The sequence below is a fragment of the Mus caroli genome, unplaced genomic scaffold, assembly GCF_978045245.1.
Source record: "Mus caroli unplaced genomic scaffold, Mus_caroli_1 scaffold_1, whole genome shotgun sequence".
Lineage (NCBI taxonomy): Eukaryota > Metazoa > Chordata > Mammalia > Rodentia > Muridae > Mus > Mus caroli.
The window spans coordinates 34,152,931-34,169,787 of NW_028227256.1; the positions used below are offsets into that span (position 1 = coordinate 34,152,931).

The 16,857-nt window shown below is 45.8% G+C and overlaps 1 protein-coding gene across 1 annotated transcript in view; it reads left to right on the forward strand.

Moving 5' to 3' along the window:
• Nucleotides 1-11,009, forward strand: part of Cnga3 (cyclic nucleotide gated channel subunit alpha 3) — a 44,008-nt gene extending 32,999 nt beyond the window's left edge. The window contains exons 4-6 of the mRNA XM_085836520.1: nucleotides 2,973-3,080; nucleotides 6,961-7,067; nucleotides 9,498-11,009. Of these exons, the coding sequence (XP_085692646.1) occupies nucleotides 2,973-3,080; nucleotides 6,961-7,067; nucleotides 9,498-10,897 (1,615 nt within the window). The 3' untranslated portion in view covers nucleotides 10,898-11,009. The remainder of the gene's footprint in view (nucleotides 1-2,972; nucleotides 3,081-6,960; nucleotides 7,068-9,497) is intronic.
• The last annotated feature ends 5,848 nt before the right edge of the window (nucleotides 11,010-16,857 follow it).

A 16,857-nucleotide genomic window follows, 5' to 3' on the forward strand; every position in this document is an offset into this window, starting at 1 on the left:
GGTGACATTCATTAAGATGGAGGATTTGTCTTTGTGCTTGATTAGCAAATAGAATAACTCTTTCTTCCACTGTCAAAAGATAAAATTATTTTTAATATTTCTTAAGTACGTTTTATCCACAATACTAGAATCATGTGTCTCCAAAACCAAATAGGATCTCAGAGCTGTAGCCTGTAATGGGCAGTACTAATGGCTAGGGATTAGATACAACAACTCATTTGGCTGAAGCTTGGCACTTTCTCCTATGAGAGTCAGATGGTCATGGCTAACAGGACGACATTTGCCTGCTGTGACCAGCTGAGGCATGGCTGTATGCTAAAGGTACTTTGCTAAATGGAGCTTTCTGGGACTCCTACAAAAGTAGGTTATAGTTCCATACCTAAAATCTCCTTCCTGAGGGAAGGCATCCTCGGGCTTAAGTAAAATTAAAACGGTTTAAAAAACATATTTATCGACAAAACTTTGAAGTGTTAGGCTGGTGATGACAGCTCACACTGTAGATGGAAATGGTGTCAAAAATCAAGAAATGACCCAGCTGCTCCTGCTACAGTGGCTGTTGCTTCCTCCTCCTCTTCCTCCTCCTCTTCTTCCTCTTCCTCCTCCTTCCTCTTCTTCCTCCTCTTTTTATTTTTCTTCTTCATAGACACAGGTCCATTAGCATAGGGATGGTACCACCACAGTGATCTGTGATGCTCCCCTCGCATCAATCATTAATCAAGACAATTTCCCACAGAAGTGACAACAGGTCCGAATAACCCAATTCAGACTCCCTCAAATGAATCTGGATGTGTCCAGTTCAGTTAAACCTAGCTAGGACAACCAGTTCCAAGGATTAGAAGAGTAGACAGGGTTTTTTTTTTTTTTTTTCATTTTTTCCTTCCTCCTCCTCTTTCTTGCATGTGCCTATGTCTGTCTGTATCCATGTAGGTGCACACATCTGTGCATGTGGAAACCTGAAATTGAGTCCAGTGTCTTCCTCCATCACTCTTCACTATAGTTTTTGAAGTAGAGATTCTCGCTGAACCCAGAGCTCACCAATTCAAAACCAGCTTGCCCACGCATGTTCTCCCTCCTGGGGTGCTGGGATTACAGACAGCCACCATGTCTACCCAGCCATTACATGGGCTCTAGGGATCCAAACTCTAGTTCTTGTGCTTGTACAGTGAGCACTTTACCCCCTGCCAGCCAGCTCCACAGCCCCGCCACAGCACTGTAAAGCTACATATATAACTATGCATTACAGCCAGCAAAAAAATCCATGGGACCTGCAGGCCTGCAGGTACAGGGACATTCGCCATCACTACAAACAAGGGAGTGGTATGGGGTGGAGTAAAATGGCTCCTCTAAAACCTCCCAAGAGGTCACAACTCTGTGTTGGAAATGATGAGACCCATTCTTGACTTTCAATTTACAGATCTGCAAGATAAGAAGTTCATCTTTTAAGTCACGTGTTCTGATAGCAATGTATGCCAAATAAATTTAACTATTATTTAGAACTCCTCAAGGGTCCTCTTATCTTGGTTTGTTTTATTCTGGTTTGTCAGACAATGTCCTAATTAGCTCCAGCTGTCGCCTGGACACAGCCCAGAGTCATGTGAGGGAGTCCGTACTGAGGGATTGCCTAGATCAGTTAGCTCCATTGCAGCATCTGTGAAGGATTGATTGTCTTGACTAATGATTGATCCAGCCCACTATGGGCAGGACTATCCCCTAGGCTGGTGGCCCTGACCTGGAAGTGTAAACTGAAATAAACTCTTTCCTCTCCCAAATGGCTTTAGGCCACAGTATTTGTCTTAGGGTTTCCATGGCTGTGAGCAGACACCATGACCAAGGCAATTCTTATAAAGGACGGCATTTAATTGGGGCTGGCTTACAGGTTCAAAGGGTCAGTTCATTATCATCAAGGTGGGACCATGGCAGGCTTGGTGCAGGCAGAGCTGAGAGTTCTACATCTTCAGCTGAAGGCTGCTAGCAGAAGACTGACTTCCAGGCAAGGGTCTTAAAGCCCACAGTGACACACCTACTCCAACAGGACCACACCTTCTGATAGTGCCACTCCCTAGGCCAAGCATATACAAACCATCACAGTATTTATGATAGCAACAGAAAGCAAACTAGAATGGGCAGGGTGTCCTATGTAGTGAAGGCTAGCCTTGAGCTTAATTCTCCTGCCCCAGCTTCCCATGTCCTGAGGTTACAGGCATGTAACCCCATACATGACCTTTGCAGTCAGTTTTTTAACAAAAACCTACTCAGCCAATTCGCATGACGTGACTTTTAAACCCCTGCTTCACGTTTCCATCTCGGTGTGAATTTCAGTTGCTTCAAAATGCCTCCGGCCTTGGGCTGTGTGTAACTTCCCAGGGGCTAGTGAAAGCGAGTGATGGTTGTATGACATTAACCCGAGAGTCACCAATTTCTCAACACTTCAGTGGAGTGGTAACCTTACCTCGATGACTCACAATGAAGTCAGTAACTCCCTCTTCTCACAAATGTAGCGAGAGGTGCAGAGGGCTGGAGGACACACTCCAGGGCTTCCAAGTTCAGTCTTACAAACTGCCTCAGAGACTCTGAGAGCTGTCAACATGCACACTTCCAGCCTCGAGGGCGTGGGTGGTCCCTGGGAACCAGCATTGCCACAAAGCTCTCCCCAGGAGTCAATGGCTCCCTTGCCAGCACTCAGCCATGCTGCCTCTTCATTCCCAGATCAAATTCTAAAGCTCAGGAATGATACCCTGGGGCATGTGGAAACAAGTCAGCAAGACTTTACAATTATGGAGGTTGGACTGGGAGGGAGGGGGTTCCTGGCCTGTCTTCCCCACAGAGGCATTCTGTGAGACCCCCTTGGAACTCAGAAGATCCTGTTGTGACCTCCACTTCTTTCCCCAAACCTACAATCCCTCTCAGGTCACTAAGTTAGTGAAGGCCTTTAGATCCCTTTCATACAGAACAATGTCCATTTGTGTTTCCAGCAGGAAGGAGGAGCCCATTGTGGTGGACCCCTCCAGCAACATCTACTACCGCTGGCTGACTGCCATCGCGCTCCCGGTCTTCTATAACTGGTGTCTACTTGTATGCAGGTAGGCACTGAAGTGGGCACAGGAGGGGAGAGGGCAAAAAAGCCTCAGAGTGTTCAGTTTCACCAGAGTGAGCTTCCCCCTTCTCAGCCACCACAGAGCTCTGTTGCCTTGGGTCAGTGGTTCTCAACCTTCCTAATGCTGTGACCATTGATGCTTCATAACTGTATTTTTGCTGTTGTTATGAATGTTACATAATGTAAATATCTAATATGTAGGATATCTGATATGCGACCCCTGCCGACGCACAGGTTGAGAACCACTGTGTTCGGTCCTCTCTCTGTAAAAAAAATCCGGCCATTTCACAAAGGACTCTGAAGTTTTTTAAACCTTGGGTGAGAAGGGCCCCAAGACAGTCTGAGCACTCTGAAATCTGTATTAGGGTTATATGAGGAAGGGGCAGAGGCTAGCCACTGTTCTGAGAGGCTTAGGGAACCATTTTGAGTGAACCTGTGGTTAAGTAAGCGTTCAGTGAAGGTAACAGTGCGTAAATTCTAGGCTTCTGGTTTCCAAGCCAGGTTGCCGTGTTGGAACCGTGTGGCACATTCTGCTATTCTTCTGAAGGTAGATGCAGACTTTGGGGTGCTCTTAGTTAAGCATGTTAGAAGGAGCTGTCGCTTTTCTACAGAAGACCCAAGGCATTAGAGTTTCCACAGGGAGAGCTAGTGAAAAAGAAGAGAGTGTAGCAGGGACCTTTGCTAGCAAGTTCTGCTGGGTTCCTGGGGTGCAGAGGTTGGAGCCACAGGGCTGAGCTATAACTTTCTAGTAAGCATCCCCTTCCCTACCATGGGATAACTGCTGCTGTGGGTACTGGGGCAGGATGCCTCCCCCTTGCGGTTGGGGAAGTGGCAGGAGCTTTCCTAAGCAAGCCTGCAAGGGTGTGCCACTAGAGGATGCCATGCAGGCTTTTGGAGCACTCTTAAATATGTTGCTAGGTAAGGGTGCGGTGAGGGGACCCCTACCCTGAGCAGATCTACAGGGTGCAGGCTGCTGAGGTGACAAGGAGATCCTACTACTCCTCTCTGAAGGTAAGGAAAGGGTCCGAAGGCCCTCTCTAGCAGGACAGGATACAGGGTTCATTGTCCCTCCAAGAGGAGGCACAGGGTTAGAAATGTCCCCAAGTAAGCCTATGAGGAAGTCACGCAGAGGCAAGTCTCTGTACTTGTGAAAGAAAGCTGGACAGGGATCAGGGGATCTCCTGAGCCAACCAGGATACAGCCCTTTGAGAGTGAGTGTGCCCTCTGGTTTTTCCATGATGCAGGAGAGCGTCCTCTTTGAGTAGACAGTAGGCCTTGATGTGTTCCTGGGAAAGTCTGTAAGACAGACACAGCTGGCCTAGGAGGCTGCGCAGTGATTTTTAGCATGTTACTCCTTAACCAGGATGCAGAGAACACCTGTGTCCCTGCAGTTGGTCAGCTTTCTGCTGATATGACAAAAACTAAATGATGTAAAAGAAAAAAGTTATTCTAGCTCAGAGTTTCAGAAAGGTCACTGGTCCACTGACAAGACAAGACACCAGGGCAGAGAAGAAGGAAGTATAGAGGAAGGGAACAGGCGGGGACCTAATCTTCCTTTTAAAGGCAACCCCCCTTGACCAACTAAAGGTTCTATCACCTCCCAGGCATGCTACAGACTGGTGACCAAGCCTTTAGCCCATGAACCTTTGCGGGGTACTCGCCATCCAAAGCATAACACCGCATGCTTTGGAAGCCTGGGGTTTAGCCTATCTGAGGGTCTGTGAGGCTGGTGAATGGGGAGAGCATGGGAGCCCCATCCCCACCCCCACCCCCCCACCCCCCCACCCCCCGGCAAATGGGCAAGCTGGCAGTGCAGCTCTTGACACGTGATCTAGACTCTGAGAACACAGGTGTAAGTCAGATTCTATTTCCAAGTGTGCAGAAGACTTGAGTGGCAAGTAGGCTGCTATTCTTTGGGGGTAAAGAGGAAAACTTGGGGTGCTGTCTGTGTGAGAAACAACAAACAAGAAGAATCAAAATGTGGGAAAAATATTCGCTAGAATATTTTGGAATAAGACTCTGGAAAGAAAAGGTTGTTAACCCCTTTACCTAATGCCAATCCCAGTTTTTTGTTTGTTTGTTTGATTGATTGATTGATTGATTGATTGATTGATATTGGGTGGGTGGGCAGGCAGGTGGATGGAAAGCTGGTTGGGTAGTTGGTTGTTTCAGTGGTTCTTTGGGTGGTAATCTGGTTGTATGGTTGTTTGGGTAGGTGGCTAGTAGGGTAGTTGGTTTATTGGTTGGTTGGGTGAGTGGTTGAGTGGTTGAGTGGGTGGATAGCTGGTTGAGTAGTTGGTTGGTTGGGTGGTTTTTTGAGTGGTTGTTAGGGTAGTTGTTTGTGTGGGTAGGTGGGTGGGTGGTTAGGTATGTGGCTAGCTGGTTGGGTAGATTGTTTCAGTGCTTGTTGGGGTGGTTGTTTGGTTGTTTGATTGGTTGGTTGGGTGGTTGATTGGGTAGTTTGTTGGTTGGGTGGCTGGGTAGCTGGTTGCATAGTTCTTTGTTTGGGTGGGTGGGTAGAATATTTATTTTGCATTCTATCGTTAAAATTCACAGTACACATCTAAGTCCTGAGTTCTTCTTCCTATGAGCCCAGTGACTATGGGACAGAGTAACTTCTCTGAGCCTGGAGTAATTCCACTGCATTGTCATGGGACAAACTTTTCCTGGGAGATACAGCACACAACACACACACACACACACACACACACACACACACACACACACGCACACACACACACACACATCTATTAACTCCAGAAACAGAGCCCATGACTCCAACTTGGTGAGCCAATGAGTTTAATTGGAATTATTTACAGGAATCTGGGTGAGGGTTACTTATAATAGCAGAAATGACTCCAAGACAGCTGAATCACCAAAGTCCACCCCTGCGTGGGTGACAGCTCGTGAAAGCTGGAAACTTGATGCATATTACACAGCCTGAAGGCAACAGAGCAGGTTGGAGTCCTTTCTCAGAGTCCTTTTTCAGTGGCTCAATTGATCAGAGCCTTTTCCTGGCAGCGCATCCAGTCTTTGTTTCTTCTAAGAAGTTCAGTTGGTCTCTCTGCTTTTTCAAGGCTGCTGACTTGTCTGAAAATTTTCTTCTTTCTTTCTTTCTTTCTTTCTTTCTTTCTTTCTTTCTTTCTCTCTCTCTTTCTCTCTTTCTCTCTCTCTCTCTCTTTCTTTCTTTCTTTCTTTCTTTCTTTCTTTCTTTCTTTCTTTCTTTCTTTCTTTCTTTCTTTCTTTCTTTTTTGTTTTTGAGACAGAGTTTCTCTGTATAGCCTTGGCTGTCCTGGAACTCACTCTGCAGACCAGGCTGGCGTCAAACTCAGAAACCCGCCTGCCTCTGCCTCCCAAGTGCTGGGATTAAAGGTGTGCACCACCACTGCCTGGCCTGGGGTATTTTGTTTTGTTTTGTTTTTGTTGCTGTTGTTGGTTTTGGGGTTTTTTGTTTGTTGTTGTTGTTTTTTGTTGTTGTTTGCAGCTTGGCTTTCCTGATGGTGACACTCAGCAGGCTTTACTGTTTACATACTTTATAGGGAGGGAGGGTCTTAGTGAATATGATCAGTTTCAGGGACTTCCTGAAGCTACTTTGAATTGTTTACCTCCTGTCTTAATGAACATCCATGTAGTATTTCACTTCCCTTTAAAATATCTGTTGCTTCGCCTCTCTAGAAATCCTATCTTAAGAGGGTTCCTTCCAAAATAGAAGGTTTTCATCTCAGAGGAAAGTGCTATGTGGCAGGTGTAACCCTGCAGGAATAATGGCCACTGGTTGTAATGAGCTTATTCACAACACAGGGCAGGGAAGGGTCTGTGCTCTGACACTAGGCCATCCTGTCATATCTCGCACTTGGCTTCTTCAGGGCCTGTTTTGATGAGCTACAATCAGAGCACCTGACGCTGTGGCTGGTCTTGGACTACTCTGCAGATGTCCTTTATGTTGTGGACATGCTGGTTCGAGCCCGGACAGGTGAGTGTGCCCCACGGACTTGACTGGGCCAGGTCACAGGCCCTCAGTAGGAGGAACCATAGAATACTCAAGAAGACCCATGGTAGTGGACTGAATGTTACCTACCTTTGACCAAAAGGTGCCTGAGAGATCTGGAGACCCACAAACACAGAGTGGGCGCTGGTATCTTGATACCGAATCCTTCAACAAGACCTGGTCAGGGGTTAAGACACAGGGACTCTGGAATCTACTGTCCCAGTGTTATACAAGCAAGTCAAGATGGTTGTCTGGACTTCACTTTTGTCACGGGACACAAGGCTAAGCTGTCATATCAAAGGACCCTTCAGTACTGCCTGTGTGAGGTGACACTCAGTCAGTCCTCCAAGTTCTTCTCAGAAATATGGAAGGTCCAGGAAGCACTACTCTGTCCCTCTCAGAGGAGTTTTACAATTTACTTCTATGACTATTTTGGGATATTTTTATTTTATTTTTTTATAAAGTGAAATGTGTGAGTCTGTGAATGGGTTTGTGCCCATGAGTGTAAGTGCCCAGAGTGTCCACAGGAGGGCATCAGACCCCTATGATGGAGCTTGAGTTATAGGCATTTGTGAGCAACCAGACATGTGTGCAGGGAACTGAATTCAGGGCAGTGAGTCATCTCTCCGGCTCCTCGAGGAAGTTTTAACATGTGAAGAAGTGAAATTCAAAATAGGATCTAGGACCACTAGTTCTTTCAAACAGCCTCTGGTTGGGGTTCAGTCACACCTGTGCTTGAGAATTGGGGCTGCTCAGCTTTCGGGCATCTTTTTCTAAGGAACACAAATACATCATCACCTAACCTTGTAGAGGCCCTTCTTACTGCTGCTAAGATTTTGGAACAACCACCCACACAGCCATGCTTAATGGGAACACACGGAATCACACCACGTAGCTCTAACTCACACATCCTCTCAGCTCATCTTGCTTTCCCAGTACATGAAACAAGAAGCACCTTACTGAGTCAGAAACCAAGGCCCATATTCACACCCCGGTCAGGCAGAGTGGCAAGCCCTGCTTCCTCCCAGTGGTGCCCAGCGCATTAACTTAGAGAACATCCGACACACAGCTGGAGGTGGTATGAACGGTCTCCGCAGCAGTCACACTACTACCCACAGGCACAGTGCTCTGTGAGCATCCTCTGGAACCCTGCTGCTTGTCTCAGGCAAGACTCAGAACAACACCTCGCCCTCACTCGGATGTCAGCTCCATCCCTTCCTGTTCTTGGATGTTGTCCTTGGCAATGCCAGCTTCAGCAAGAAGCCGAGGGAGATAGAGGTCAGGAAACCAGGTGGCCATGATCACAGTCCAAAAGGAAAAGATCTTCAGACTCAGAAGAATCATAAAATGACAAGGCAGGATCCTACACAAGGCACTCCACAGACACACACACAAGCACCGTGGATATGCAAGGCATAGGCACAATGCATAGGCACATGCAAAAGCGCCCATGGCATCTATAGATCCTGCACTCCATAGGCCCATCCACAAGCACCCATGGCTACACGAGACACTCCATAGACACATGCACAAGCACTATAGCATCCATAGATCCTGCACTTGGAGAGCCAATCAACCAGATAATATTTGGAAAAAAACGTTCTGAGCTGAACACTTAGAAGTTTTATTTCTCCTGGTTCTCCATTTATCCCTACACAACACAGTACGGCTTCGTAGCATTTATGCTACATGTATTGGGCACTATAAGAAACTTAGAGAGGATTTAACATAATCAAGAGGAGGATATGTATGGGTAATGTGCAGATGTAACATCATTCTATGGAAGATACTTAAGCATCTAAGGATTCTGGTTCCCTTGGAAGCAGAGGGATTAAGGAATCCTGGAATCAGTTGCTCTATGGATCCTGAAGGGCAATTATTGAGCAAGAATAACCTGAGGACTAGGAGTATCAGAACTTGATTGGGTCATATATGATGACAGCCTTCATTTTCATTTTCAGCAAAGGTCTTGTGCTAGCAGCCGTGACACCTTGAACTTGTAAAAGTGCCTCGTGGCGTAAGCTCTGGGGGTCAAGCCCAGCACTGTTTCCCTGATCACTACGACTGGTGATGCCTGCTTGGTAGGCTTTGATCTGAATTTTTGAAGTTTGATGATTCATATTTTCAAGTACATACAAAACATAAAGAGAGAACAACATTAGGAAGGTGCGTGCTCCCTCACCCGACACATAGATAACTGGAAGCTTTCACAAGGCCCTGGGTTCCATTCCCAGAAGAGAGAAAAAAATTAAACAGAAGAGATTATAGAAAAATTATAGAAAAATTCAGGGTGAGTGTCAACATTAATATTAGTTATGTCTAATATTGTTTCTCTCAGATACACACCACTATCTGTTGTGTAGGCAGTTTAAGCCTCTTTGGTGCCCAAGTGACTGTCCCCTTCTCCGTCCTTAGGTTTCCTTGAGCAAGGCCTAATGGTCAGAGATACCAAGAGGCTGTGGAAACATTACACAAAGACCTTGCACTTCAAGCTGGACATCCTGTCTCTCATCCCCACAGACCTGGCTTATTTAAAGTTGGGCGTGAACTACCCAGAACTGAGGTTCAACCGCCTCCTGAAGTTCTCTCGGCTCTTTGAGTTCTTTGACCGCACAGAGACAAGGACCAACTACCCCAACGTGTTCAGGATAGGGAACTTGGTCCTGTACACACTCATCATCATCCACTGGAATGCCTGCATCTACTTTGCCATTTCCAAGTTCATTGGTTTTGGGACAGACTCCTGGGTCTATCCAAACACCTCCAAGCCGGAGTATGCACGTCTCTCCCGGAAGTATATTTACAGTCTCTACTGGTCCACCCTGACCCTGACCACCATCGGTGAGACCCCACCCCCCGTGAAGGATGAAGAGTATCTCTTTGTGGTCATCGACTTCCTGGTGGGTATCCTGATCTTTGCCACCATAGTGGGCAACGTAGGCTCCATGATTTCCAACATGAACGCTCCCCGGGTAGAGTTCCAGGCTAAGATCGACTCCGTCAAGCAGTACATGCAGTTCCGGAAGGTAACCAAGGACTTGGAGACTCGGGTTATCCGATGGTTTGACTATCTGTGGGCCAACAGGAAGACGGTGGATGAAAAGGAAGTGCTCAAAAACCTCCCGGACAAGCTGAAGGCTGAGATCGCCATCAACGTGCACCTGGACACGCTGAAGAAGGTCCGAATCTTCCAGGACTGCGAGGCGGGGCTGCTGGTGGAGCTGGTGCTGAAGCTCCGCCCCACTGTGTTCAGCCCCGGGGACTACATATGCAAAAAGGGGGACATTGGAAGAGAGATGTACATCATCAAGGAGGGCAAGCTGGCTGTGGTGGCTGATGACGGGGTCACCCAGTTTGTGGTCCTCAGTGACGGCAGTTACTTTGGGGAGATCAGCATCTTAAACATTAAGGGGAGCAAGTCTGGGAACCGCAGGACGGCCAACATCAGGAGTATCGGCTACTCAGACCTGTTCTGCCTCTCCAAGGATGACCTGATGGAAGCCCTCACCGAGTACCCAGACGCTAAGAGGGCTCTGGAGGAAAAGGGTCGTCAGATTCTGATGAAGGACAACCTAATTGATGAGGACCTAGTCGCGGCCAGGGTAGATACCAGGGACGTTGAGGAGAAGGTGGAGTACCTGGAGTCGTCCCTGGACATCCTGCAGACGAGGTTTGCCCGACTCCTGGCTGAGTACAGTGCCTCCCAGATGAAGCTGAAACAGCGGCTCACTAGGCTGGAGAGCCAGATGAACAGGAGGGGTTGTGGCTTCTCACCTGACAGGGAGAATTCCGAGGATGCTTCAAAGACTGACTGAAAATGCAGGTGGCTCTGTCTCCTGCTCCCCTGGGGCCAGCTCTCTGGGCGACACTATATAGCCTCGGGGTAAAGGGTTTGGCTGTGGTTTCGCCTCAGTGCTACTCATCCTTTGGGAGTGGTGTGACAGCAAGGGAGAGCCTTAATTTCCTCTCCTATGAAATGGGACTCATGGCTGTCGGCCCCAGAAGTTCCAGACCTATCATGAGGTGGCAAAGGTGGTGGCTTTGGAAAGCGTGAAGAGTTCCCAACCCAGCGTATAAGCATATGTGCACATGATTCTAATGTTTTTAGTTATGTTTGCATATGGGTATGTTCAGTTGCTGGCGGAGGTCAGGAGAGGGCGTTGCATCCCCTGGGCTGGAGTTACCTGCTGTTGTAAGCTACCCAGCATGGGTGCTGGGATCCTGTCTTCATTAAGGTTACTACTGCTGTGATGAAATATCATAACCAACGCAAGTTAGGAAGAAAAGGGTTTTTTCAGCTTACACTCCACATCATAGTCCATCACTGAAGGAAGTCAGGGCAGGAACTCAAACTGGGCAGGAAGCTGGAGGCAGGAGCTGATGCAGAGGCCATAAAGGGGAGCTGCTTACTGGTTTGCTCTTCTTAGCTTGCTAAGCCTGCTTTCTTATAGAACCCAGAACCACAAGCCCAGGAGTAGTCCTACTTGCAATGGGCTGGGCCCTCCTACATCTATCATAAGTTAAGGAAATGCTCCACAGGCTTGCCTACAGCTGGATCTTAGGGAGGCATTTTCTCAGTCATCCTCTCAGATGACTCTAACTTGTGTCAAGTTGACATAAAAACCAACCAGCACAGATCCAAACGTGTAGTCCTTCCCATATTTTTTGAGGTGAAGGTCCTGCTCTGTTACCCAGTCCAGCCTTCAACTCTCATGCCCAAGTGTTGTCCCCATGCTGGCCTTCCAAGTAGCTGGGACCACAGGCACACTCCACTGTTTCCAACCCAGCTAAGGTTTTTGTTTTGTTTTGTTTTGTTTTGTTTTGTTTTGTTTTGAATGAAATCCATGGGATGTTTAAGCCCCTTATCCTAGCTATGTTATAAATGGATGTCTTACGGGGCTGGTGAAATAACTCAGTGGTTAAGAGCACTAGCTGCTCTTCCAGAGGTCATGAATTCAATTCCCAGCAACCACAAGGTGGCTCACAACCATCTATAGGGGGATCTGATGCCCTCTTCCAGCAGGTGGATATATGTGCAAAAGAGCACTCATACATTAAATAATAATTGCAATTAAAGATATATATAAATGGACATTTATTTAGTCTCCTTCCTTATTCCCACATCATCACCATCTGAATGTGAAGACACAAAGGGGATGTAAGTCAGCGCTCCCCAGTGTGCCAGTGGCTCTGGGTTCAATCCAAACAAAAAAACAAACAACCAGCAAAACCAAGAACACAGCAGGAAGCTATAAACACAAACTTATAACTTAAGTTCAACTTTATACAGGACAGTTTGGGCACGTTTCTGAGCCTGGCATCTTCTCATATGTGTGCATCCTGGGCCCCTGAAAATGTTGACTTTGTATTATCACAGCATTGTAAAATGGAGATTCCTTCAAGTCAGGGAAACTAACCTAGACTCCCTGCTATCCAGCCACTGTGACATCTGGCCGCCTGATGGGACAGCATGTCTCATCTCTTCTCATTTCTCAGTGGATTCAAAGACAGCCTCCCTCCTTAGAGTAAGAACTTCTTCTGGCTGCCAATGATACAGAATTTGGGGAACTCCTAGAAACCGGCAAGCACTGAGTTTGGGCAGTCTCTGAAAAGGGCATCGCATGGTGAGATTTCTCCGAGGAATTTAAAGTGAATGCCAGCCCCAACTGTCACTACAAGAGTAGCCTGGTTCTGCTGGAGTCACCTGTTACCACCCACTCTAGCTCTAAGTAGAGAACCATGTTTAAGTAGAGACTGTTAGGTGGAAAGTTGGGGTAGTGGGCCAAGTTTTAAGAGCAGACAACTAAGGCTGGAGAGATGACTCAGTGGTTAAGAGCACTTGCTGCTCTTCCAGAGGAGCTGGGGTTGATTCTCAGCACCCTAATGGTGGCTAACAACCATCTGTAACTCCAGTTCCTGGGTATCCAGTGCCCTCATCTGGCTTCTATAGGCCCTAGATATACACATCATATACAGACATCCATGCAGGCAAAACATCCATGCACATAAAATACATATTTTTTTTAAAGCTGAAAACTGAAACTTAAAAGCTGAGACTCATGGCTAATGGCCTTGTAACCTGCACCTTTACCCTGAAAAGGCCTCAAGCTCCCAGTGGAACTGCATCCTCAGGCTCTTAGCTAGCTGAAATCTTGCATATTGCAAGAACTTTTTTTTTAAACTAGCAACCAGAACTCCATTCCCATTTTTGCCCTTGGGTTCTGTGACTGTGAACAAGGACTTAGGTGTCCCATCCTCCACTTAAATGCAGGCTGGAAGTTCTTCCTTCCTATCTTTGCTCCTTTTTCTCTTTCCTTCCTTCTCTCTTCCTCCTCAGTCTCCTCCTTTCTTTCTACGAAACAAAATCCTCCCAACCCTTTCCTGAACAATATTGAAGTCTCAATGGGTAGATGCCATGATCTATAATTGAATCCTAATGTACTTCATACAAAAAAAAACCTCTATGTTCAATTATGCAGTTGGGTCTCTTCTTATGGGTCACATGACCATTTCTTGTGGGGGCCTCTGATGTTTAATGCTTTTAAATGGTTAGAAGGTCCAGGTCTATTAAAGAGCATAGATTCAATTTCATATCATCAGCAGAATGTAATCCACAGTGCTATGTATTCTATAACATTGAATATTTATGACAACAAATACATTTTAATAGCCTTAGCTATCAATTATGCCTGCACCTATATTTATATGGGAAAGATAAAGACCTGGATTAAAATGTGCTAATGTCTCCTGCTTCAGCTCTTGTCTTAAGGGAAGATTCAGCCCCAGGGTGCATTCCTCGAACAATGGCTTCCCTAGAAAGATCAGGCAATGATGAACTGGGGATGTGTGCTTCTGGGAAGGCACGTACACGGTCAGAAGCAGAAGAGACAATGCCCTGGGTACACAGAGACAGGAGCCGATGCTTACAGTGGCCTTGATCCTAAAAGCAACAAAGAGGAGCTATCAGAATGCAAGGGCAAAGGACAAATATATGACCTACTATGTGTTCTACCAGAGAGCATGTATCAGAGGGAGTGACTACATGGACAGACAGATCAGCAGAAATAGACGCGGACATTATTCGGGGATGGTAAGTGCATAAAGGAGCTGTCTACCCCCCAAGCCTGGAGCTACACGAAGAAAAGTGTTCAGAGGAGTCGCTCCACAACTAGAACTCACACCTCTCAGGGTGAGTTACCGTTGACCATCTCTGATACCCCAGGAACTTAGAGACATCTGCAAACAAAGGAATGTGAGTGATATTTGAGGAGTGGCATTGGTCTGAGGTTGAGATTCTAGAGTTTGTACATGAAGCTAGAAGCAACAGCCTTACCAGATCAGGCAGTGGCTGCTGTCACCGCAACCACTACTAAGTGGTACTTAGCCTCTATAACCAGAGGATCATGTAGACAAGCAGAAGAAAGTCCACTCATTCTCCCTCTGCCTGCCTTCCAATCTTCCCCAGTTACCTCTTAGAGAAAGTTCTAGAAGAATGAGGACAGCAAGAACCACCTTGAATTTAACTAGCAATGTCTCCCACATACTTTAGGTCCCACTTTCCATGCACTGGGGATATGTCCAGGAAAGAGCCCTAAATTAATAAGTCAGCAGTCGAGGAGACTATTGAAATATAATGTGTACATGAATGTTTATAATAGCTGTATTTATAAACACACACACTGATGGAACCCTGTTGCTGCTCAACAGGTGGAGAGCAAATCCACCCAATCCAACACTGCCCAGAGATAGGAACGAACAAGCTGTTAAACTGGTCCATGTAAAAACCATTCTGTTGTCATGGCAATTTAGAGAAAGTACATCATAAAGATGGAAAGGATCCCAGTGGTCATCAGGAGCTGAGAGAGGCTGCTGGGTGGTCACAAAGGAGCTAATTCTTGTTGTGACACATTTTTTTTTTAACAGTACTGGTGTTGTACATACGTGACCTGGACTCCCATTGCTATACATCAAGAGTCAACTTTAAGCCAGGTGTAATGGCATATAACTATAATCCCAGCACTTGGGGATGGAGGCAGGAAGATCAGATATTCAAGGCCAGCCTCAGCTGCATATAGAATCTGAGAGTAGCCTGAGCTAGGTGAGACCCTACCTCAAAGATAAAAGGAGCAAACTTTAGTGAAAACAACATTTTTCAATATAAATAAGGATGTAGTGTCATTCCAGGAAGAAAAGAAGATTCTAACAAATGAGTCTAACTGTATTGCAAACACAGGGCCTAATCTTATTGAAACTTTAGGGCAAAATGACGGCTAAGTATCTTTTAAAACTCTAAATCCAAAGACAGAAGGAATTAACACAAACACAAGCTCTAGTTGTAAATTCTTTAACATGGTGAATCTGTTGGTGAATAATTCTGAAATTATATGTATACTGTGTATAGGGCAGTGGATAATGGAAAAGATGGTAAAAATGGAAGACAAGCTTACCATAGAGAAAGAAATTTCAAATAAGAGGATGCTCTAGTTTCATTTCTGTTGCTGTGACAAAGGCTTTATTTCATCTTACAGTTCTAGATTACAGACAAGGCAGGAACGTTAGACATCAAGTAACATCACAACCACAGTCAAGAGCCAAGAGAAATGAATGTGTGCATGCTTCCTTGCTTGTTCTCAGTTTGACCTCACTATTCTTATATGGTTCAGATTCCCTGCCTAGGGAATGGAGCCACCCACAGTAGGCTGGATCCTCCCACATCAATCAACAAACACAGTCCCCTACAGACCACTGGCTAACCCAGTGTAGACAGCCTTTCATTGAGCCTCTCCTCCAAAGTTGGGTCAAGTTGAGAATTAAAGCCACCATCACAGGGATCAAGAACAAACCCTAAAATATAAATGTGTTTCTTTATATACATACATACATAACAGACAGACAGATACAGAGATCATGTGTGTGTGTACAAATATATATTCCTAGCTCTGATTAATATCTTTTTCAAAGAACACAGTAAACACCCATCCTGGTATCTAAATATCTTTCTCCAATAAAAGGAACCAGGATGATTCTGGAGCTGGCGCATAGAAAAATAAACCATACAACTAGACCATCTTGTGAAGATAGAAAGTGCTGGAAAACCATAAATGGCTATGTCAAAGGGACACAAAATGGTTTGGCCAGTGGCCAAAATGAAAGCCATCTAGAAATTTTTTTAAAAAATCAAATAGCATTAGATTCTGCACAGTGAAGGTCATTGTGTCACACTCATGCTATGAGTAAGTATCTGGAAAATAAACAACCGGATAAATAAGCTCATGAGAGAGAACAGACAGATATGTTTATGAGAGAATTCCAGGAGACATCTGTGAATTATTTGATGTAGATAGAGCCACATTCACAAATCTTAGAGCCAGAACTGGAGCCAAGTTTCTGTTTTTATAAGATTAAATATATCGGTCTTTGATTTTTCACCATGGTTAGTATCTGTGTCAAGTCGGGGCCTTTTTATTTGTGATATATTTACCCACACATAGAATGGTCTAGGTGTATGGTTTATACAAGTAACATTTTGCTATTTCTGACAGTTTCATCTCATAACAAAATACTTGGCCTACATTTTTGTCCTTGATCTGTTTGGAGATACAACTTCTAGGTGAAAGTGGTTGAGAGAGAGTGAGACCACGGGATTCAGAGAATGTTTAATTGCTGTGTGACCTCTGTACAGTGATGCAGGTGGCTCCTACACCCAGAGCTTGACAGATATTCACACGTAGACGTGTCCTCTCTACCCAGATCATGTGGCACAGCTCTGGCACTG